Genomic DNA, 23,784 nt, shown 5'->3' with positions numbered 1-23,784 from the left:
AGTTCGAGCTCCAGTTTTCAGAACTTGAGCAGCAGCTGGCGGTCACTGCAGCATATCCGAAAGTTGAGAGCTTCATGGATTGCACATTTATAGATGTGGTCACCCCACAGCCCGATAGTATGCAGGGAGGGAAGGAATGGGTGACTGCCAGGCAGTCAAGAAGAAACAGGCAGGTAGTGCAGGAGACCCCTGAGTGCACCTTGCTGTCCGATCGGTATTTGGTTCTGACTACTGAGGAGAGTGAGGGTTCATCTGGGGACTGCAGCCAGAGCCAGGGCCGTGGCAGCACAGCTGGCTCAGCTGCACAAGGGGGTACAAGGAAGACTGGAAGAGCGATAGTGATAGGATATTCCATAGTCAGGGGAACAGATGGCCGCAGATGTGAATGCAGGATGGTATGTTGCCTCCCTGGTGCCAGGGTTAAGGATGTCACTGAACGGTTGCAGACCACCCAGCAGGGGAGGGTGAACAGCCAGCAGTCGTGGTCCACATTGGTATCAACTACATAGGTAGGAAGAGAGATGTGGCCCTGCAGGCAGAGTTTAGGAAGATGGATAAGAAATTAGCAAGCAGGACCTAAAAAGTAGTAATCTCTGGATAACGCCCGGTACCACACACAAGTGAATATAGAATTAGAAGGATAATGCAGATGAATGCGTGGCTGGAAAGATAGTGCAGGAGGGAGGGCTTGAGATTCCTGGGATACTGGGACTAATTAGGGAGAAGATGAGACCTGTCCAGGCTGGACGGGTTGCACCTGAACAGAACTGGGACAAATTTCCTTGCGGGTGTTATGCTAGTACTATTGGGGAGGGTTTAAATTAACTTGGTAGGGGTGTGGGGATCAGGAGATAATACAAGAGAGGAACATCAAAGTGCTCAAAGAATTGGGAGAGACAGATAGCACTAGAGTAGGAAATAGTAAGTTATTAGGTAGAGTTAGAATAAAAGGGAAAGTAATAAAGTCGAAATTAGGGTTACTGTGCATTATGTGAATGCACGGGGAGTGGTAAATAAGATCGGTGAGGTGCATGCACAGATAACCACATGGAAATATGATTTTGAGGCAATAACGGAGACCTGGCTCAAATAAGGGCAGGACTGGGTGCTAAATATTCCTGGATACAAACTGTTCAGGAAAGATAGGAAAGGAAAGGGGGAGGGGGGGCAGTTTTGATTCAGGAGAACATTGTAATGCTGGAGAGACAGAATATCCCAGAGGGGTTAAGGACAGAATTTGGCTGGAGTTGAGGAACAAAAAATGTGCAATTACATTGCTTGGTGTAGTCTATAGGCCATTAATTAGAGGGAAAGATGTAGAGGAACAAACTTGCAAGGAAATTACAGAGGTGCAAAAACTATAGAGTGGTTATAATTGGAGACTTTAATTATCCGGCTATAGACTGGGATAGTAGTAGTTTAAAGGACAGAGAGGGTCAAGAGTTTGTAGCATGTATTCAGGAGAATTCTCTACAGCAGTATGTTTCCAGTCCAACGAGAAAAGAGGCATTGCTAGGCCTGGCTCTTGGGAATGAGGTGGGCCAAGTGGATCAAGTATCAGTAGGGGAACATTTAGGGGACAGTGATCATTTTATCATAAGGTTTAGGTTAGTTGTGGAAAAGGACAAGGAACAATCCAGGGTAAGAATAATGAACTGGAGGAAAGCCAACTTTAATGGGGTAAGAATGGATCTGATCCCAGATAAATTGGAATCAAAGGTTAGCAGGCAAAACGGTAACTGAAGAATGGGCTATCTTTAAAGAAGAGATAGTTCGGGTACAATCAAGATATATTCCCACAAAATAGAAAGGTACGGCAAACAAATCCAGAGCTCCCTGGATGACAAAAGAGACAGATATTAAGATGAAGACGAAAAGTGTGCTTATGACAGATGTCAGGTGGATAATACAATGGAGAACCAGGTGGAATATAAAAAGTTCAGAGAAAAAGTGAAAAAGCAAATAAGAGAAAAAAGGAATCCAAAAGTCTCCTGTGGACATATTAATAGTAAAAGGGCGGTGAAAGGAGAAGTGGAGCAATTGGGGACCAAAAAGGGGATTTACACATGGATGCAAGGATCATGGCTGAGGGATTAAATAAATACTTTGCATCTATCTTTACCAAGGAAGAAGATCATGGTGAAAGAGGAGGTAATTCGGACACTTGAAGGGTTTCAAATTGATAAAAAGGAGGTATTGCATAGGCTAGCTGTACTTAAAGCTGATAAGGAACCAGGGCGAGATGTGCTGCAACCAACGCTACTGAGGGAAGTGAGAGTGGAAATTGCGGAGGCAGTGGCCATAATTTTCCAGTCTTTCTCAGATTCGGGGTGATGCTAGAGGACTGGAGAATTGCAAATGTTACACCCTTGTTCAAAAAGGGTGCAAAGATAAGCCTAGCAATGACAAGCCAGTCAGTTTAGCTTTGGTGGTGGGGAAGCTTCTAAAAGCTTCTAGAAACGATAATTCGGAAATAAATTAATAGTCACTTGGGCAAATGTGAATTAATTAAGGAAAGCTAGCACAGGTTTGTGAAAGGCAAATTGTGTTTAATTATCTTGCTGGAGTTTTTTGATGAGGTAACAGAAGGTTAATCAGAGCAATGCTGTTGACGTGGTGCGAATGGACTTGCAAAAGGCATTTAATACAGTGCCACATGGCAGACTTGCGAGCAAAGTTATAGCTCATGGAATAAAAGGGACAGTAGCAACATGGATACGGAATTGGTTGAGTGACAGGAAACAGAGAGTTGTGGTCAATGGATGTTTTCCAGACTGGAGGAAAGTTTTTGGTGGAGTTCCCAAGTGTTGGTATTGGACTCTTGCTGTTTCTGATATATGTTACTGACCTAGATCTTGGTGTACAGGGCACAATTTCAAAGTTTGCAGATGATGCAAAACTTGGAAACATTGTGAATTGTGAGGAGAATAGTGTAGAACTTCAAAAGAACATAGACAAGTTGGTGAAATGGGCAGATAAGTGGCAGATGAAATTTAATGCTGAGAAGGGTGAAGTGTTTCATTTTGGTAGGAAGAGCGTGGAGAGACAATACAAAATAAAGGGTACAATTCTAAAGTGGGTGCAGGAGCAGAGGGACCTGGGTGTATATGTGCATAAGACATTGAAGGTGGCAGAACAGGTTGAGAGAGCAGTTAATAAAGCATACAGTACCCTGTATGATGAAAAGTCACTGACCTGAAATGTTAACTTTGCTTCTCTCTCCATTTCTAGCACTTTTTGGTTTTATTACATACAGTATCCTGGGTTTTGTTAATGGGGGCATAGAGTACAAGAGCGAGGAAGTTATGTTAAACTTGTATAAGACACTAGCTCAGCCTCAGCTGGAGTATTGCGTCCAATTCTGGGCATCGCACTTTAGGAAAGATGTGAGAGAATTGGAGAGAGTCCAGAAAAGATTCACGAGAATGGTTCCAGGGATGAAGGGCTTCAGTTATGAAGATAGATTGGAGAAGTTGGGACTGTTTTCCTTGGAGAAGAGAAGGCTGACAAGTGATTTGATAGAGATATTCAAAATCATGAGGGGTCTGGACAGAGTGGATAGAGAGAAACTGTTCCCATTTGTGAAAGGATCAAGAACAAGAGGGCACAGATTAAAAGTAATAGATAAGAGAAGCAAAAGTGACATGAGGAAAAACGTTTTCACGCAGCGAGTGGTTAAGGTCTGGAATGTGCTGCCTGAGAGTATGGTGGAGACAGGTTCAATTGAGGCATTCAAAAGGGAATTAGACTGTTATATGAAAAGGAAGAATGTGCAGGGTTACTGTGACTGGTTTGGACAGTGCAGGTCTGGTTCAGTCTGATTTGGATGGTGTTGGCAGCTTAAGCCTCGTTTGTACTGTGTTGGTCTGGTTTGGACTGTGTTGGTCTGGTTCAATCTGGTTTGTACTATATTGGTCTAGTTCAGTCTGATTTGGACTGTATTGGGTTAGGTTTGCTTGGTTTGGACTCTGTTGGTATGGTTCAGTTTGGTCTGGTTTGGACTGTGTTCGTCCGGCTTAGTCTGGTATAGACTCTGTATGGTCCAGCCTGGTTTTGGCACTCTTGGCCTGTGTCTGCCTGGTTCAGTCTGATTTGGACCCTGTTCGCCTGGTTTAGCCCACTTTGAACTGTATTGATCTTGTTTAGTGTTGTTTGGACTGTGCTGGTCTGGTTAAGTTTGGTTTGGACTGTGTTGGCCTGATTCAGTCTGGTTTGGACTGTGCTGGTCTGATTCAGTCTGGCTTGGACTGTGTTGGTCTGGTTCAGTCTGGTTTGGACTTTGTTGGTCTGGTTTGGACTGTGTTGGGCTGTTTGGGTTGTGCTGGTGTGGTTCAGTCTGGTTTGGTCTGTGTTGGTCTGGGTTGGACTGTGCTGGTCTGCTTCAGTCTGGTTTGGACTGTGTTCGGCTGGTTTGGTCTGGTCTGGTTTGAACTGTGTTGGTCTGGTTTGGATGGTGCTGGTCTAGTTTGGTCTGTGTTGGTCTGGTTTGGATTGTGTCGGTCAGGTTTGGACTTTGATGGTCTGCTTTGGACTGTGTTGGTCTGGGTTGGAATGTGTTGGTCTTGGTTTGGACTGTGTTTGTCTGGTTTGGACTGTGCTGGTCTGGTTTGGACTGTGTCAGTCTGCTTTGGACCGTGTTGGTCTAGTTCAGTCTGGTTTGGACTGTATTGGTCTAGTTCGGTCTGCTTTGGACTGTGTTGGTCTAGTTCGGTCTTTTTTGGACTGTGTTGGACTTGTTCGGTCTGCTTTGGACCATGTTGGTCCAGTTTGGTCTGGTTTGGACTGTGTTGGTCCAGTTCGGCCTGCTTTGGACTGTTTTGATCTGGTTCGTTCTGGTTTGGACTGTTTTGGTCTGGTTTCGACTTTGTTGGTCTGAGTCTGTCTGGTCTGGGCAGTGTGGACATGTGTTGGTCTGGTTTGGATTGTATCGGTCAGGTTTGGACTTTGATGAACTGCTTTGGACTGTGTTGGTCTGGTTTGGACTGTGTTTGTCTGGGTTGGAATGTGTTGGTCTTGGTTTACACTGTGTTTGTCTGGTTTGGACTGTGCTGGTCTAGTTTGGACTGTGTCAGCCTGATTTGGACTGTGTCGGTCTACTTTGGACCATGTTGGTCTAGTTTGGTCTGGTTTTGACTGTGTTGGTCTGGTTCTGTCTCCTGTGGACAGTGTGGGCCTGTCTTGGTCTGTTTTGGTCTGTGTTGGTCTAGTTCGGTCTGGTTTGCATTGTATCGGACTGGTTTGGACTTTGTTGGTCTGGTTTGGACTTTGTTAGTCTGCCTTGGACTGTGTTGGTCTGGTTTGAACTGTGTTGGTCTGGTTTGGACTGTGTCGGTCTGGTTTGGACAATCTCAGTCTGCTTTGGACCGTGTTGGTCTAATTCAGTCTGGTTTGGATTGTGTTGGTCTAGTTCAGTCTGCTTTGGACTGTGTTGGTCTAGTTTGGTCTTTTTTGGACTGTGTTGGTCTGGTTTGGACTGTGTTGGTCTAGTCCGGTCTGGTTTGGACACTGCTGGTCTAGTCCTGTCTGGTTTGGACTCTGCTGGTCTACTTCAGTCTGGTTTGGACTGTGCTGGTCTAGTCTGGTCTGGTTTGCACTGTGCTGCTCTAGTCCGGTCTGGTTTGGACTGTGCTGGTCTAGTTCGGTCTGGTTTGGACTGTGCTGGTCTATTTCGGTCTGGTTTGGACTGTGCTGGTATAGTTCTGTCTGGTTTGGGCTGTGCTGGTCTGGTTTGGACTGTGCTGGTATAGTTCGGCCTGGTTTGGACTGTGCTGGTATAGTTCGGTCTGGTTTGGACTGTGCTGGTCTATTTCGGTCTGGTTTGGACTGTGCTGGTCTATTTCGGTCTGGTTTGGACTGTGCTGGTATAGTTCGGTCTGGTTTGGACTGTGTTGGTATAGTTCGGTCTGGTTTGGACTGTGCTGGTCTATTTCGGTCTGGTTTGGACTGTGCTGGTCTGGTTTGGACTGTGCTGGTCTATTTCGGTCTGGTTTGGACTGTGCTGGTCTGGTTTGGACTGTGCTGGTCTATTTCGGTCTGGTTTGGACTGTGCTGGTCTGGTTTGGACTTTGCTGGTCTATTTCGGTCTGGTTTGGACTGTGCTGGTCTGGTTTGGACTGTGCTGGTCTGGTTTGGACTGTGCTGGTCTATTTCGGTCTGGTTTGGACTGTGCTGGTCTGGCTTGGACTGTGCTGGTCTATTTCGGTCTGGTTTGGACTGTGCTGGTCTATTTCGGTCTGGTTTGGACTGTGCTGGTCTGGTTTGGACTGTGCTGGTCTATTTCGGTCTGGTTTGGACTGTGTCGGTCTGGTTTGGACAATCTCAGTCTGCTTTGGACCGTGTTGGTCTAATTCAGTCTGGTTTGGATTGTGTTGGTCTAGTTCAGTCTGCTTTGGACTGTGTTGGTCTAGTCCGGTCTGGTTTGGACACTGCTGGTCTAGTCCTGTCTGGTTTGGACTCTGCTGGTCTACTTCAGTCTGGTTTGGACTGTGCTGGTCTAGTCTGGTCTGGTTTGCACTGTGCTGCTCTAGTCCGGTCTGGTTTTAACTGTGCTGGTCTAGTTCGGTCTGGTTTGGACTGTGCTGGTCTATTTCGGTCTGGTTTGGACTGTGCTGGTATAGTTCTGTCTGGTTTGGGCTGTGCTGGTCTGGTTTGGACTGTGCTGGTATAGTTCGGCCTGTTTTGGACTGTGCTGGTATAGTTCGGTCTGGTTTGGACTGTGCTGGTCTATTTCGGTCTGGTTTGGACTGTGCTGGTCTATTTCGGTCTGGTTTGGACTGTGCTGGTATAGTTCGGTCTGGTTTGGACTGTGTTGGTATAGTTCGGTCTGGTTTGGACTGTGCTGGTCTATTTCGGTCTGGTTTGGACTGTGCTGGTCTATTTCGGTCTGGTTTGGACTGTGCTGGTCTGGTTTGGACTGTGCTGGTCTGGTTTGGACTGTGCTGGTCTATTTCGGTCTGGTTTGGACTGTGCTGGTCTGGTTTGGACTGTGCTGGTCTGGTTTGGACTGTGCTGGTCTATTTCGGTCTGGTTTGGACTGTGCTGGTCTGGCTTGGACTGTGCTGGTCTATTTCGGTCTGGTTTGGACTGTGCTGGTCTGGTTTGGACTGTGCTGGTCTATTTCGGTCTGGTTTGGACTGTGCTGGTCTGGTTTGGACTGTGCTGGTCTATTTCGGTCTGGTTTGGACTGTGCTGGTCTATTTCGGTCTGGTTTGGACTGTGCTGGTATAGTTCGGTCTGGTTTGGACTGTGCTGGTCTATTTCGGTCTGGCTTGGACTGTGCTGGTCTATTTCGGTCTGGTTTGGACTGTGCTGGTCTATTTCGGTCTGGTTTGGACTGTGCTGGTCTATTTCGGTCTGGCTTGGACTGTGCTGGTCCATTTCGGTCTGGTTTGGACTGTACTGGTATAGTTCGGTCTGGTTCAGTCTGTTTGTGAAGTTATGAGCCGTTGCCTGACTTGATTCTGGCGCATGCGCAGTGGTGGGCGGGCGAGGAAGATGGCGGCAAGTAAAACATTCGGGCAGAAACCGGTGAAGTTTCAGTTGGAGGAGGCGGGCGAGTGGTACATGATCGGCTCCGAGGTAAGCGGGTGTCCTGGGCCCGGATCACGATAGGTTCGGCGGGGTCTCAGTGGCCCGGATTCTCAGCCCCGAGTCCAGAACGACCCCGCGGCCTGGTCTCTGTGTACGCCCGCCGTAACCGCCTGGCTCGGGCCCGGGCTCCCCCCAAACATAACCGTAACCATCCCCCCCCCCCCCCCCCCCCGTCACTCTCACCCCCCCCCGTCACTCTCACCCCCCCCCGTCACTCTCACCCCCCCCCGTCACTCTCACCCCCCCCCGTCACTCTCACCCCCCCCCCGTCACTCTAACCCCCCCCGTCACTCTAACCCCCCCCGTCACTCTCACCCCCCCCGTCACTCTCACCCCCCCCCGTCACTCTCACCCCCCCCGTCACTCTCAACCACCCCCCGTCACTCTCACCCCCCCCCCGTCACTCTCACCCCCCCCCCGTCACTCTCACCCCCCCCCCCGTCACTCTCACCCCCCCCGTCACTCTCACCCCCCCCCCCGTCACTCTCACCCCCCCCGTCACTCTCACCCCCCCCCGTCACTCTCACCACCCCCCGTCACTCTCACCCCCCCCGTCACTCTCACCCCCCCCCCCGTCACTCTCACCCCCCCCCCGTCACTCTCACCCCCCCCCGTCACTCTCACCCCCCCCCGTCACTCTCACCCCCCCCCCGTCACTCTCACCCCCCCCCCGTCACTCTCACCCCCCCCCCGTCACTCTCACCCCCCCCCCGTCACTCTCACCCCCCCCCGTCACTCTCACCCCCCCCCGTGACTCTCACCCCCCCCCCGTCACTCTCACCCCCCCCCCCGTCACTCTCACCCCCCCCCCCCCATCACTCTCACCCCCCCCCCGTCACTCTCACCCCCCCCCGTCACTCTCACCCCCCCCCGTCACTCTCACCCCCCCCCCGTCACTCTCACCCCCCCCCCCCCGTCACTCTCACCCCCCCCCGTCACTCTCACCCCCCCCCGTCACTCTCACCCCCCCCCGTCACTCTCACCCCCCCCCGTCACTCTCACCCCCCCCCGTCACTCTCACCCCCCCCCGTCACTCTCACCCCCCCCCGTCACTCTCACACCCCCCCGTCACTCTCACCCCCCCCGTCACTCTCACCCCCCCGTCACTCTCACCCCCCCCGTCACTCTCACCCCCCCCGTCACTCTCACCCCCCCGTCACTCTCACCCCCCCCGTCACTCTCACCCCCCCCGTCACTCTCACCCCCCCCGTCACTCTCACCCCCCCGTCACTCTCACCCCCCCGTCACTCTCACCCCCCCCGTCACTCTCACCCCCCCGTCACTCTCACCCCCCCCGTCACTCTCACCCCCCCCGTCACTCTCACCCCCCCCGTCACTCTCACCCCCCCCGTCACTCTCACCCCCCCCGTCACTCTCACCCCCCCCGTCACTCTCACCCCCCCCCGTCACTCTCACCCCCCCCGTCACTCTCACCCCCCCCGTCACTCTCACCCCCCCCCGTCACTCTCACCCCCCCCCCGTCACTCTCACCCCCCCCCGTCACTCTCACCCCCCCGTCACTCTCACCCCCCCCGTCACTCTCACCCCCCCCGTCACTCTCACCCCCCCCCGTCACTCTCACCCCCCCCGTCACTCTCACCCCCCCCGTCACTCTCACCCCCCCCCGTCACTCTCACCCCCCCCGTCACTCTCACCCCCCCGTCACTCTCACCCCCCCCGTCACTCTCACCCCCCCCGTCACTCTCACCCCCCCGTCACTCTCACCCCCCCCGTCACTCTCACCCCCCCCGTCACTCTCACCCCCCCCGTCACTCTCACCCCCCCGTCACTCTCACCCCCCCCGTCACTCTCACCCCGCCCCGTCACTCTCACCCCCCCCGTCACTCTCACCCCCCCCGTCACTCTCACCCCCCCCGTCACTCTCACCCCCCCCCCGTCACTCTCACCCCCCCCGTCACTCTCACCCCCCCCGTCACTCTCACCCCCCCGTCACTCTCACCCCCCCCCGTCACTCTCACCCCCCCCCGTCGCTCTCTCTCACCCCCCCCCCGTCGCTCTCTCCTCCTCCCCCCCCGTCGCTCTCTCCTCCTCCCCCCCCGTCGCTCTCTCCTCCTCCCCCCCCCGTCGCTCTCTCCTCCTCCCCCCCCGTCGCTCTCTCCTCCTCCCCCCCCGTCGCTCTCTCCTCCTCCCCCCCCGTCGCTCTCTCCTCCTCCCCCCCCGTCGCTCTCTCCTCCTCCCCCCCCGTCGCTCTCTCCTCCTCCCCCCCGTCGCTCTCTCCTCCTCCCCCCCCGTCGCTCTCTCCTCCTCCCCCCCCGTCGCTCTCTCCTCCTCCCCCCCCGTCGCTCTCTCCTCCTCCCCCCCCGTCGCTCTCTCCTCCTCCCCCCCCCCGTCGCTCTCTCCTCCTCCCCCCCCCCCGTCGCTCTCTCCACCTCCCCCCCCCCCGTCGCTCTCTCCTCCTCCCCCCCCCGTCGCTCTCTCCTCCTCCCCCCCCCCCCCGTCGCTCTCTCCTCCTCCCCCCCCCCCCGTCGCTCTCTCCTCCTCCCCCCCCCCCCGTCACTCTCTCCTCCTCCCCCCCCCCGTCACTCTCTCCTCCTCCCCCCCCGTCACTCTCTCCTCCTCCTCCCCCCCCGTCACTCTCTCCTCCTCCTCCCCCCCCCCCCCCCCGTCACTCTCTTCTTCTCCCCCCAATGTTACTCTCGCTGACCTACGTTGGCTCCCAGTCAAACAATATATTGATTTTAAAAGTCTTATCTTTGTTTTCAAATCCCTCCACAGCCTCACTCCTCCCTATCTTGGTAATCTCCTCTAGCCCCATAACCTTCTGAGATATCTGCGCTGATCTATTTCTGGCCTTTTGAGCAACCCTGATTTTAATTGCACCACCATTGGTGGCTCAGTTCAGTTGCCCAGGCCCGAAGCTCTGGAATTCCCTGCTCCAATCTCTCTATCTCATTTTATTCCTTTCAGACACTCCTTAAAACCCATCTCTGACCAAGTTCTAAATCCTTATTTGGCTCTGTCATATTTTGCTTTATAATATTCCCGTGAAACGCCTCGAGATGTTTTATTGCATTAAAGGTGCTGTATAAATATCAGTCATTGGTTGTTGAGAGGCTAGACGGAGCTTCAGTTTAACAGCTCGTCCTAAAAGACAGCACCTCTGACAGTGCAGCACCCCCTCAGTACTGCAGTAGAGTGCTGTTCATTTTAAATGTATATTGGACCTTGCACAGTGCTGTTGCAGGTGGTTCATTTTTTTTGTGCAGAGGGGGCGTCCTTCATAGTGCAGTTTCACGCCCTTGTGTTCAATCATGTACGTTGCCCAGCTGACTAATTTCTGAGCTTAGTTTACTGTCAGCTATTTATTGGACACTTGGCACTGAGTTTCTAAAATTTATAAATATACAACAACTGAGCCTGTTCTTCATAGGTTAAAAGTATTCTCCTTAGAAACTGCCTGCATTTAGCTGTTGTTCACGTTCTCTGTATTGCAGTATGTCCTTCAAGTTCAGAGAGAGTCACGTTCCCAAACCTTATTCACTTGTTAGAGTATTTGTACTTTTGCTGAGTGTTGTGGGTAAGCTTTGACTCCACTTGAATGAAACTGGCCATCTGTAATATCAGCAGAGGTCCCAGGTTCTCAGTTGAGAAGAGACAGTTACCTGAGTGAGACATTTGCCAGAGTGAATTTGGAAATTTGGTGCATGTGGGAATTCGGTGCAGAGGGGGAAAGAGGGGCTACTTTTCCTCTTTTTCAGCCTCCAGCAGTTGGTGAGTCGTCTTCCTCTGACTCGAAGGTAGGTGAGTGCAACTTTCCTTTGTTTTAGCTTGAATTATTAACTAATTGACTAAAAAAAAATTGTACAGAGAGGGTAGGGTTGGTGGTGTGCTGCAGTTGCAGCATGTGGGAATCTGTGGAATGCACTGCAATACCGGACAACCATGTCTGCAGTAAGTGTCTGCAGCTTACACGACCTCAGCTCAGAATTGCTGAGCTGGAGACTGAGTTGCAGAGATTACAGAGCATCAGGGAGGGGGAAGAGTTACCTCGACACTTTGCTCCAGGAGACAGTCACACCCCCTTAGAGTAGGGAGAACATTAGAGTTGGCCAATGGTCAGGGACAGGAGGGTGTGACTGCAAGTGAGGCAGGTAGGGGGAAATCAGCATGTAGTGATGGAGGAGACTCAGCCCCTGACCTTGTCCAACAGGTACGAGGTCCTTGCTACCTGTGTGGATAAAGAGAAGGACTGCCAGGTGGATTAGCGGTCTGACCATGTTACCATGGTGCAGGATACCATTCCAGTGAAGAGGAATGTGGTAGTGATAGGAGACAGTATAGCCGGGGATAGATACTGTTCTCTGCAGCCGCGACTGCAGTTATATTATTGGACATAACATTAAATGGGAAATTATTGGAGCATGTAAAAATGTTAATGTATTAATTGTGGAGGACTTGAATCTGCATACAGACAGGGACAATCAAATTAGCAGCAGTGTCTACTAAATTGGTCCCTGGGATGAGGGGGTTGTCCTATGATGAGAGGCTGAGTAAATTGGGCCTATAATTCTCTGGAGTTTAGAAGGGTGAGAGGTGATCTAATTGAGACATAACAAGATTCTAAAGGTGCTTGATGGGGTAGAAGCTAAGAGATTGTCCCCACTGGTCAGGGAATCTAGAACACAGGGACACAGTCTCAGGATAAGGGGCCAATCATTCAGGATTGAGATGAGGAGAAATTACTTCACTCAAAGGGTTGTGAATCTTTGGAATTCTCTACCTCAGAGGGTTGTGGATGCTCCATCATTGAATACATTTAAGGCTAGGATAGATAGATTTTTGGTCTTGCAGGGATTCGAGGGATATGGGGAGTGGGCAGGAAAGTGGAATTGAAGCCCAAGATCAGCCATGATGTTATTGAATGGCGGATAGGGTAGGTGGTGGCGTAGTGGTTTAGTTTAGTTTAGAGATACAGCACTGAAACAGGCCCTTCGGCCCACCGAGTCTGTGCCGACCATCAACCACTCATTTTTTATCCTACACTAATCCCATTTCCCTACCACCTACCTATACTAGGGGCAATTTATAATGTCCAATTTACCTACCAACCTGCAAGTCTTTTGGCTTGTGGGAGGAAACCGGAGCACCCGGAGAAAACCCACGCAGACACAGGGAGAACTTGCAAACTCCACACAGGCAGTACCCAGAATTGAACCCGGGTCGCTGGAGCTGTGAGGCTGCGGTGCTAACCACTGCGCCACTGTGCCGCCCCACTGGGCTAGTAACCCAGAGACCCAGGGTATTGATCTGGAGACATGGGTTTGAATCCCACCACAGCAGAAGGTGGAATTTGAATTTAATTAATAAATCTGGAATTAAATGCTAGTCTAATGATGGCCATGAAACCATTGTCGATTGTTGTAAAAACCCATCTGGTTCACTAATGTCCATTAGTGAAGGAAATCTGCTGTCCTTACCTGGTCTGGCCTACATGTGACTCCAGACCCACAGCAATGTGGTTAATGTGGTTAACTCTTACATGCCCTCTGAAATGGCCTAGCAAGCCACTCAGTTGTACCTAACTGCTATGAAGTCAATAAAAGGGAATGAAACCAGACAGACCACCCGGAAACGACAATGGCAAACCCAGCTCTGTCGACCCTGCAAAGTCCTCCTTACTAACATCTGGGGGCTTGTGCCAAAGTTGGGAGAGCTGTCCCACAGAGTAGTCAAGCAACAGTCTGACATAGTCATACTCACGGAATCATACCTTACAGACAATATCCCAGACACTGCAATCACTATCCCTGGGTATGTCCTGTCCCACCGGCAGGACAGACCCAGCAGAGGTGGTGGGACAGTGGTCTACAGTAGGGAGAGAATTGTCCTGGGAGTCCTCAACATTGACTCCGGACCCCATGAAGTCTCATGGCATCATGGGCAAGGTAACCTCTTACTCATTGCCATCTACCGCCCTCCCTCAGCTGATGACTCAGTACTCCACTATGTTGAACACCACTTGGAGGAAGCACTGAGGGTGGCAAGGGCACAAAATGTACTCTAGGTGGGGAACTTCAATGTCCATCACCAAGAGTGGCTTGGTAGCACCACTACTGACCGAGCTGGCTGAGTACTAAAGGACATAGCTGCTAGACTGGGTCTGCGGCAGATGGTGGGGGAACCAACATGAGGGAAAAACATACTTGACCTTGTCCTCACCAATCTGCCTGCTGCAGATGTTTCTGTCAATGACTGTATTGGTAGGAGTGAGCACCGCACAGTCCTTGTGGAGATGAAGTCCCGCCTTCACATTGAGGATACAGTCCATCGTGTTGTGTGGCACTATCACCGTGCTAAATGGGATAGATTTTGAACAATCCAGCAATGCAAAACTGGGCATCCATGAGGCGCTGTGGGCCATCAGCAGCAGCAGAATTGTACTCAACCACAGTCTGTAACCTCATGGCTCGGCATATCCCCCACTCTACCATTACCATCAAGCCAGGAGACCAACCCTGGTTCAATGAAGAGTGCAGGAGGGCATGCCAGGAGCAGCACCAGGCATACCTCAAAATGAGGTGACAACCTGGTGAAGCTACAACCCAGGATTACTTGCATGCCAACTCCCATAACCAACGGATCAGATCTAAGCTCTGCAGTCCTGCCACATCCAGTCGTGAATGGTGGTGGACAATTATACAACTAACTGGACGAGGTTGCTCCACAAATATCCCCATCCTCAATGATGGGGGAGCCCAGCACATCAGTGCGAAAGATAAGGCAGAAGCATTTGCAACAATATTCAGCCAGAGGTGCCGAGTTGATGATCCATCTCGGCCCCCTCCTGAAGTCCCCAGCATCACAGATGCCAGACTTCAGCCAATTCGATTCACTCCGCATGATATCAAGAAACGACTGAAGGCACTGGATACTGCAAAGGCTATGGGTCCTGACAATATTTCGGCAATAGTACTGAAGACCTGTGCTCCAGAACTTGCCGCACCCCTAACCAAGCTGTTCCAGTACAGGGGTGGCACAGTGACGCAGTGGTTAGCACCGCAGCCTCACAGCTCCAGCGACCCGGGTTCAATTCTGGGTACTGCCTGTGTGGAGTTTGCAAGTTCTCCCTGTGTCTGCGTGGGTTTTCTCCGGGTGCTCCGGTTTCCTCCCACAAGCCAAAAGACTTGCAGGTTGGTAGGTAAATTGGACATTATAAATTGCCCCTAGTATAGGTAGGTGGTAGGGAAATATAGGGACAGATGGGGATGTGGTAAGATTATGGGATTAATGTAGGATTAGTATAAATTGGTGGTTGATGGTCGGCACAGACTCGGTGGGCCGAAGGGCCTGTTTCAGTGCTGTATCTCTAAACTAAGCTACAACACTGGCATCTACCCGGCAATGTGGAGAATTGCCCAGGTATGTCCTGAACACAAAAAGGAGGGCAAGTCCAACCCGGCCAATTACCGCCCCATCAGTCTACTCTCAATCATCAGTAAAGTGATGGAAGGTGTCATCAACAGTGCCATCAAGCAGCACTTGCTTAGCAATAACTTGCTCAGTTTGGGTTCCGCCAGGGCCACTCAGCTCCTGACCTCATTACAGCCTTGGTTCAAACATGGGCAAAAGAGCTGAACTCAAGAGGTGAGGTGAGAGTGACTGCCCTTGACATCAAGGCAGCATTTGACCGAGTATGGCATCAAGAAGCCCTAGCAAAACTGAGGTCAATGGAAATCAGGGGGAATACTCTCTGCATGGTTGGAATCATACCTAGCGCAAATGAAGATGGCTGTGGTTGTTGGAGGTCAATTGTCTGAGCTCCAGGACATCACTGCAGGAGTTCCTCGGGGTAGTATCCTAGGCCCAACCATCTTCAGCTGCTTCATCAATGACCTTCCTTCAATCATAAGGTCAGAAGTGGGGATGTTCACTGATGATTGCACAATGGTCAGCACCATTCGTGACTCCTCACATACTGAAGCAGTCCGTGTAGAAATGCAGCAAGACCTGGACAATATCCAGGCTTGAGCTGATAAGTGGCAAGTAACATTTGCGTCACACAAGTGCCAGGCAATGACCATCTCAAACAAGAGAGAATCTAACCATCTCCCCTTGACATTCAGTGGCATTACCGTCATTGAATCCCCCACTATCAACATCCTAGGGGTTACCATTGGCCAGAAACTGAACTGGAAGTAGCCATATAAATACCGTGGCTACAAGAGCAGGTCAGAGGCTAGGAATCCTGCGGTGAGTAACTCACCTCCTGACTCCCCAAAGCCTGTCCACCATCTACAAGGCATAAGTCAGGAGTGTGATGGAATACTCTCCATTTGCCTGGATGGGTGCAGCTCCAACAACACTCAAGAAGCTCGACACCATCCAGGACAAAGCAGCCCGCTTGATTGGCATACCATCCACCAACATTCACTCCCTGCACCACCAACGCACAGTTTCAGCAGTGTGTACCATCTACAAGATGTACTGCAGCAACGCACCAAGGCTGCTTAGACAGCACCTTCCATACCCGCAACCTCTACCACCTCGAAGGACAAGAGCAGCAGATGCATGGGAACATCACCTCCAAGTCACACACCATCCTGACTTGGAACTATATTGCCGTTCCTTCACTGTCGCTGTGTCAAAATCCTGGAACTCCCTTCCTAACAGCACTGTGGGTGTACCTACCTCACATGGACTGCAGCAGTTCAAGAAGGCAGCTCACCACCACCTTCTCAAAGGCAATTAGGGTTGGGCAATAAATGCTGGCCTAGCCAGTGACGCCCACATCCCATGAATCAATAAAAAAAAGCAGGCTTGCTGGGCCATAAGGTCTACTTCTGCTCCGATTTTTTGTGTTCTTATGTTCTCACCATTGTTACAAATTTGACCGACTATACTGTAAGGAGTCAGGAATTTGTGAGCTTCACACCGATAGTGTATGTAAGTATTAAATGGCCTGCATGAGCTTAGTAGTTGGTTACGAGGTAGGGGACAGAGAGTAGGGATAGATTGACTGAATGTGATTAGTGGTGTTCTTGGGGATCTGTACCAGTGCCTCAACCTTTCACTATGATCAGTGGCTTTGCAAGAATTCAAAAGTGTACATCCACATTTGCAGATGACATTCAGTTAGTTGAGACGGTAAGTTGTGCAGCTGGGAGCAGAAAATTACAAAGGGGCAGAAGCAAAGAGGGAGCAAAACTGGCAAATAGAATGCAATGTGGGGAGAATGTGAGGTCCAAGAAAGACAAATAGGAATATTTTCTAGATGATGAGAGACTAGGCATTGTGGAAGAGCAGAGAAATTTTGGGGTCCAGGTTCACAAATCAATAAAAACTAGTGAACAGGCAAAAAAGCATTGAAAAGGCTAATATTAGATTTTATTTCAGATAGGCTGGAATACAAAGAGGAGGGAGTGATGCATCAGTTGTACAGACCTCTAGTCAGAGCCCATGTAGAGTCCAGTCCAGCGTTCTGTTCTGGGCACTGCACCTCTGGAAGGATATATTGGCCTTGGAGGGAGTGCAGCGTAGATTCACCAGAATGATACAGGGGGCTTTGATGATTAAACTATGAAGATAGGTTGCATAGACTAGGCAAGCATTCCTTTGAGTTTAGAATATTGAACAGTAATGTGATTGAGGTGTTCATAATAAAAGAATTTGAATGGGGTAGATGGAGAAAAACAGCTTACTTTAGAACCATCAAACAATTACAGCACAGAAGGAGGCCGTTCAGCCCGTTGTGTTCCCGCAGGCCGAAAAAAAACTAGCCTCCCAATCTAATTCTACCTTCTAGCACCTGGTCCCTAGCCTTGCCGGTTACAGCATTTTCAGGTGCATGTCCAAGTACCTTCCAAAAGAACTGAGGGTTTCTGCCTTCACCACCATTCCTGGCAGTGAATTCCAGACACCCACCACCCTTTGGGTGAAAAAGTTTTTCCTCATCTCCCCTCTAATCCTTCTACCAACCACCTTAAATCTGTGTCCCTGGTAATTGACCTCTCTGCTAGGGGAAACAGGTCCTTCCTGTCCACTCTATCTAGGCCCCTCATAATTACGTACTCCAATTAAGTCACACCTCAGCCTCCTCTGTTCGAAGGAAAACAACCCTAGTCTATCCAATCTTTCCTCATAGCTGCAACTTTCAAGCCCTGGCAATGTTCTTGTAAATCTCCTCTGTACTCTCTCCAGAGCAGTTATGTCCTTACTGTAATGTGGTGACCAGAATTGTATGCAATACTCCAACTGTGGCCTAACCAGCATTTTATACAGCTTTACATCCCTGCTTTTGAATTCTATACCTTGGCCAATAAAGGAAAGTATTCCATATGCCTTCTTCATCACTCTATCTACCTGTCCTGCTACCTTCAGAGACCTGTGGACATGCACTCCAAGGTCTCTCACTTCTTCTACCCCTCTCAATATCCTCCCTTTTATTGCATATTCCCTCGCTTTATTTGCCCTCCCCAAATGCATTACCTCACACTTTTCTGGATTGCATTCCATTTGCCACTTTTCTGCTCACACAACCAAACCATTGTTATATTTCTGGAGTCTGCAGCTATCCTCTTCACTGTCAACTACACGGCCAATTTTTGTGTCATCAGCAAATTTCCCAATCATGCCTCTCACATTTAAGTCCAAATCATTAATACATACCACAAACAGCAAGGGACCAAGCACTGAGCCCTGTGGAACACCACTGGAAACCACTTTCCATTCACAAAAACATCTGTTGACTACTACCCTTAGTTTCCTGGCCCTGAGCCAATTCTGGATCCAACCTGCCACATTCCCCTGTATCCCGTGGGCTTTCATTTTACTGACCTGTCTGCCATGTGGGACCTTGTCAAATGCCTTACTAATGTCGACCACATCCACTGCAATACCCTCATAAATCCTTCTTGTTACTTCCTCAAAAAGCTCAATTAAGTTACTAAGACATGACATTCCCATAACAAACCCATGCTGACTATCCCTGATTAATCCGTGCCTTTCAAAGTGGCAGTTTATCCTGTCCCTCAGAATACATTCCAACAATTTACCCACCACCGAGGTCAGACTGACCGACCTATAATTATTTGGCCTATCCCTCGCACCCTGTTTAAACAACGCGCTTGATGGGAGAATCCAAATAATGGGACATTACCTTTGGGAACAAAATCGGGAAGCACTTTTTCATACAATGGTGGTAGCGATTTAGAAAACCTACCCCAAAAGTTTGTAGATGCTGGGGCTCAATTGGAGCTTTCAAGACTGAGACTGACAGCAGTTTGTTCGGTAAGGATATCCAGGGTTACGGAACCACGGCAGATAGATGGAAGTAAGATACAGATGAGCCGTGGTCTAATTGAATGATGAAAAGAGTCAAGGGGCTGAATGGCATCTTCCTGTCTCTATGTTCATATGGCCATGTCAGCTGGCACAAGCTGCAGCCAGGGTGAATGTGACTTTTTGTTGAGATTAGAAAAATTTTAGACAATTTTACTGAAATTATTTGGCTTGTTTGAGAAAACAATTCTTAATGGGCATTTTGTTTAGTTCTGTTTTTAGAGCACCAGCTACCCTGTCGCATCACAGCACAATGGTCCTCCGTGTTAGACCTGAGACAGAATGCTGTGTGGCCATTTGACTTGAACCCAGCACCATCATAACCTCGGTCGAACCCAGGGTCCAGATATGTGCACTTAAACCAGGATCACTGGATTGCGCTCTGGGACGGGAGTTGTGTTGTGGCTACAGTGAGCTCAGTGCCAAGGACATATGAATTAGGAGCAGGAGGCGGCCAGTCGGCTCCTTGAGCCTGCTCTGCCATTCAATAAGATGATGGCTGATCTGATTGTAACCTCAACTCCACATTCCCGCCTACCCCCAATAACCTATCGCCCTCTTGCTTATCAAGAATCTATCTACCTCTGCCTTAAAAATATTCAAAGACTCTGCTTCCACCGCCTTTTGAGGAAGAGAGTTCCAAAGACTCACGACGGCGGCGCAGTGGTTAGCACCGCAGCCTCACAGCTCCAGCAACCCAGGTTCAATTCTGGGTGCTGCCTGTGTGGAGTTTGCAAGTTCTCCCTGTGTCTGCGTGGGTTTCCTCCGGGTGCTCCGGTTTCCTCCCACATGCCAAAGACTTGCAGGTTGATAGGTAAATTGGCCATTAGCAATTGCCCCTAGTGTAGGTAGGTGGTAGGGGAATATAGGGACAGGTGGGGATGTGGTAGGAATATGGGATTAGTGTAGGATTAGTATAAATGGGTGGTTGATGGTCGGCACAGACTCGGTGGGCCGAAGGGCCTGTTTCAGTGCTGTATCTCTAAACTAAACTAAACCCTCTGAGAGAAAAAATTTCTCCTCATCTCTGTCCTAAATGGGTGACCCCTTATTTTTAAACAGTGACCTCTAGTCCTAGTGTGGAACAAAGAACAAAAAAGAACAAAGAACAGTACAGCACAGGAACAGGCCATTCGGCCCTCCAAGCCTGTGCCAATCATGATGCCTGTCTAAACTAAAACCTTCTGCACTTCCGGGGTCTGTATCCCTCTATTCCCATCCTATTCATGTATTTGTCAAGATGCCTCTTAAACGTCGCTATCTTACCTGCTTCCACCGCCTCCCCCGGCAGCAAGTTCCAGGCACTCTCAACCCTCTGTGTAAAAAAAAAACTTGCCTCTCACATTTTTTTTTAATTTTTATTTTTGAGATACAGCACTGAAACAGGCCCTTCGGCCCACCGAGTCTGTGCCAACCAACAACCACCCATTTATACTAATTCTACATTAGCCCCATATTCTCTACCACATCTCCACCATTCTCCTACCACCTACCTACACTAGGGGCAATTTACAATGGCCAATTTACCTATCAACCTGTAAGTCTTTGGCTGTGGGAGGAAACCAGAGCACCCGGCAGAAACCCACGCAGACACAGGGAGAACTTGCAAACTCCACACAGGCAGTACCCAGAACTGAACCTGGGTCGCTGGAGCTGTGAGGCTGCGGTGCTAACCACTGCGCCACTGTGCTGTCCCTCTAAACTTTGCCCCTCTAAACTTTGCCCCTCGCACTTAAACCTATGTCCCCTAGTAACTGACTCTCCCACTCTGGGAAAAAGCTTCTGACTATCCACTCTGTCCATGCCACTCATAACTTTGTAAACCTCTATCAGGTCGCCCCTCCACCTCCGTCGTTCCAGTGAAAACAATCCGAGTTTATCCAACCTCTCCTCATAGCTAATACCTTCCAGACCAGGCAACATCCTGGTAAACCTCTTCTGTACCCTCCATCATGAGCCCCCCATTTTATTATTATTTTTAGTTATTTTTTTATTTTTTCCTTTTTTTTAATATATGTTTTTTTGTGTTTATTTTATTTTATTTCATCTTAGTTTGTTCAGTTTGCTTACCCTCTTTTTTCATGTTTGTACTTGCGGCTGTTCAATTTTCAGTCCATTAACACCCTATCTGTACTAATGCTTTGTCTTTCAACACACCATTAATATATTGTTTGCCTTTGCTCCACGACCTTCTGGTCAGCTATTCTGTGACCTTGTCCTATCTACATCTTCTCCTTTGTTATCTCTTGCCCCACCCCTGCTTCACTTGCTTATAACCTTTTACATTTCTAATATTTGCCAGTTCTGAAGAAGGGTCACTGACCTGAAACGTTAACTCTGCTTCTCTCTCCACAGATGCTGCCAGACCTGCTGAGTATTTCCAGCATTTCATGTTTTTATTTCAGATTTCCAGCATCCGCAGTATTTTGCTTTTACCCCTAGTTCTAGATTCTCCCACAAGGGAAACATCCTTTCCACATCCACCCTGTCAAGATCCCTCAGGATCTTGTATGTTTCAATCAAGTTGCCTCTTACTCTTCTAAATTCCAGCGAATACAAGCCGAGCCTGTCCAACCTCTCATAAGACAACCCGCTATTCCAAGTATGAGTCGAGTAAACCTTCTCTGAACTGCTTCCAACACATTTACATCCTTCCTTAAATAAGGTGAAATAGTGAGAGTTCAGGGCAAACATGGTCCCGTAAAGGTGAAGGGTAGGACCAACAAGTCCAGGGAACCCTGGACGTCGACGGACATAGAGGATTGGATAAGGGGAAAAAAAAGGAGGCTTATGGCAGATTCAAAGGACTGGAAACAGCGGAGGCCCTAGAGGAGTACAGAAAGTGTGGGGGGATACTTAAAAAAGTAATTAGGAGAGCAAAGAGGGGGTACTGAGAAAACACTGGCGGGCAAGATAAAGGAAAATCCCACGGCATTTTATAAGTATATTAAGGGCAAGAGGATAAGCAGGGAAAGAGTTGGGCCCATTAAGGACCAAAGTGGCAATCTGTGTCTGGAGCCGGAGAACGTAGGTGAGGGGTTAAATGACTACTTTTCATCTGTGTTCACTATGGAGAAGGACAACGTAGGTGTAGAGATCAGGGAGGTGTATTGTGATATACGAACAAATTGCATTGAAAGGGAGGAGGTATTAGTGGTTTTAGCAGGCTTAAAAGTGGATAAATCCCCAGGCCCTGAGGAGATGTATCCCAGGCTGCTATGTGAGGAAAGGGAGGAGATTGCACAGGCTCTGACACAAATTTTCAAATCCTCTCTGGCCACAGAAGAAGTGCCAGAGGACTGAAGGTCAGCGAATGTGGCACCATTATTTAAGAAGGGTTGTAGGGATAAACCAGGTAATTACAGGCCGGTGAATCTAATATCAGTGGTCAGGAAACTTGGAAAAAATTCTGAGGGTCAGGATTAATCTCCACTGAGAGAATAAGGAATTAATCAAGGATAGTCAGCATGGCTTTGTCAGGGGGCGATCATGTCTAACAAATTTGATTGAATTTTTTGAGGAGGTGACTAGATATGTAGGTGAGGGTAAAGCAGTTGATGCAGTCTACATGGACTTCAGTAAGGCTTTTGATAAGGTCCCACATGGGAGATTGGTCAAGAAGGTAAGAGCCCTTGGGATCCAGGGCAATTCGGCAGATTGGATCCAAAATTGGCTTAGTGGCAGGAGGCAGAGGGTGATGGTCGAGGGTTGTTTTTGCGACTGGAAGCCTGTGACCAGTGGTGTACCCCAGGAATCGGTGCTGGGACCCTTGCTGTTTGTAGTGTGCATTAATGATCTGGACGTGAAATAGGAGGTATGATCAGTAAGTTCGCAGATGACGTGAAAATTGGTGTCACAGATAGTGAGCAGGAAAGCCTTAGATCACAGGACGATATAGATGGGCTGGTAAGATGGGCAGAGCAGTGGCAAGCATAGAAACATAGAAAATAGGAGCAGGAGTAGGCCATTCGGCCCTTCGAGCCTGCTCCGCCATTCATGATCATGGCTGATCATCCAACTCAGTAACCTGTTCCTGCTTTCGCCCTATACCCTTAGATCCCTTTAGACACAAGAGCTATATCTAACTCCTTAAAAACATACAATGTTTTGGCCTCAACTGCTTTCTGTGGTAGCAAATTCCACAGGCTCAGCACTCTCTGGGTGAAGAAATTTCTCCTCATCTCAGTCCTGAAAGGATTACCCCATATCCTTAGACTATGAAATTAGCAAATGGAATTTAATCCTGAGAAGTGTGAGGTTGTGCATTTTGGGAGGACTAACAAGGCAATGGAGTATACAATGGATGGTTGGGCCCTAGGAAGTACAGAAGGTCAGAGGGACCTTGGTGTACTTGTCCATAGATCACTGAAGGCAGCAGCACAGGTAGATAAGGCGGTTAGGAAGGCATATGATATACTTGCCTTTATTAGCCGAGGCATAGAATATAAGAGCAGGGAGGTTATGATGGAGCTGTATAAAACACTAGTTAGGCCGCAGCTGGAGTACTGTGTACAGTTCTGGTGGCCACACTATAGGAAGGATGTGATTGCACTGGAGAGGGTGCAGAGGAGATACACCAGGATGTTGCCTGGGCTGGAGCATTTCAGCTATGAAGAGAGACTGGATAGGCTAGGGTTGTTTTCCTTGGAGCAGAGAAGGCTAATGGGGGAGCTGATTGAGGTATACAGAATTATGAGGGGCATAGATAGCTTAGCTAGGAAGAAAATCTTTTCCCTTAGCAGAGGTATCAATAACCAGGGGATATAGATTTAAGGTAAGGAACAGGAGGTTTAGAGGGGATTTGAGGAAATATTTTTTCACCCAGAGGGTGGTTGGAATCTGGAACACACTGCCTGAAGAGGTGGTAGAGGCAGCAACCCTCACAACATTTAAGAA

The 23,784-nt window shown here is 49.5% G+C and overlaps 2 protein-coding genes across 3 annotated transcripts in view; one reads left to right on the top strand and one right to left on the bottom strand.

Moving 5' to 3' along the window:
• Positions 1-4,331: 4,331 nt before the first annotated feature.
• Positions 4,332-4,904, bottom strand: LOC137382936 (submandibular gland secretory Glx-rich protein CA-like). Its single transcript, XM_068055510.1, has one exon. It carries the CDS (start codon positions 4,902-4,904, stop codon positions 4,332-4,334), a length of 573 nt encoding a protein of 190 aa, XP_067911611.1.
• A 2,576-nt stretch (positions 4,905-7,480) lies between these two features.
• Positions 7,481-23,784, top strand: part of LOC137382892 (SWI/SNF-related matrix-associated actin-dependent regulator of chromatin subfamily B member 1-A) — a 67,126-nt gene continuing 50,822 nt past the window's right edge. For both annotated transcript variants that reach the window (XM_068055465.1, XM_068055463.1), the window contains exon 1: positions 7,481-7,578. In XM_068055465.1, the coding sequence (XP_067911566.1) occupies positions 7,495-7,578 (84 nt within the window). In that variant the 5' untranslated portion in view covers positions 7,481-7,494. The remainder of the gene's footprint in view (positions 7,579-23,784) is intronic.

The sequence above is a fragment of the Heterodontus francisci genome, chromosome 23 (genome assembly GCF_036365525.1).
Source record: "Heterodontus francisci isolate sHetFra1 chromosome 23, sHetFra1.hap1, whole genome shotgun sequence".
Lineage (NCBI taxonomy): Eukaryota > Metazoa > Chordata > Chondrichthyes > Heterodontiformes > Heterodontidae > Heterodontus > Heterodontus francisci.
This window is presented reverse-complemented; position numbering and strand designations above follow the sequence as displayed.

Bases quoted from the DNA above. Each gene is read 5' to 3' on its own strand.
- LOC137382936 (XM_068055510.1), bottom strand. From the start codon at position 4,904: ATGTCCACACTGCCCAGACCAGACAGACTCAGACCAACAAAGTCGAAA.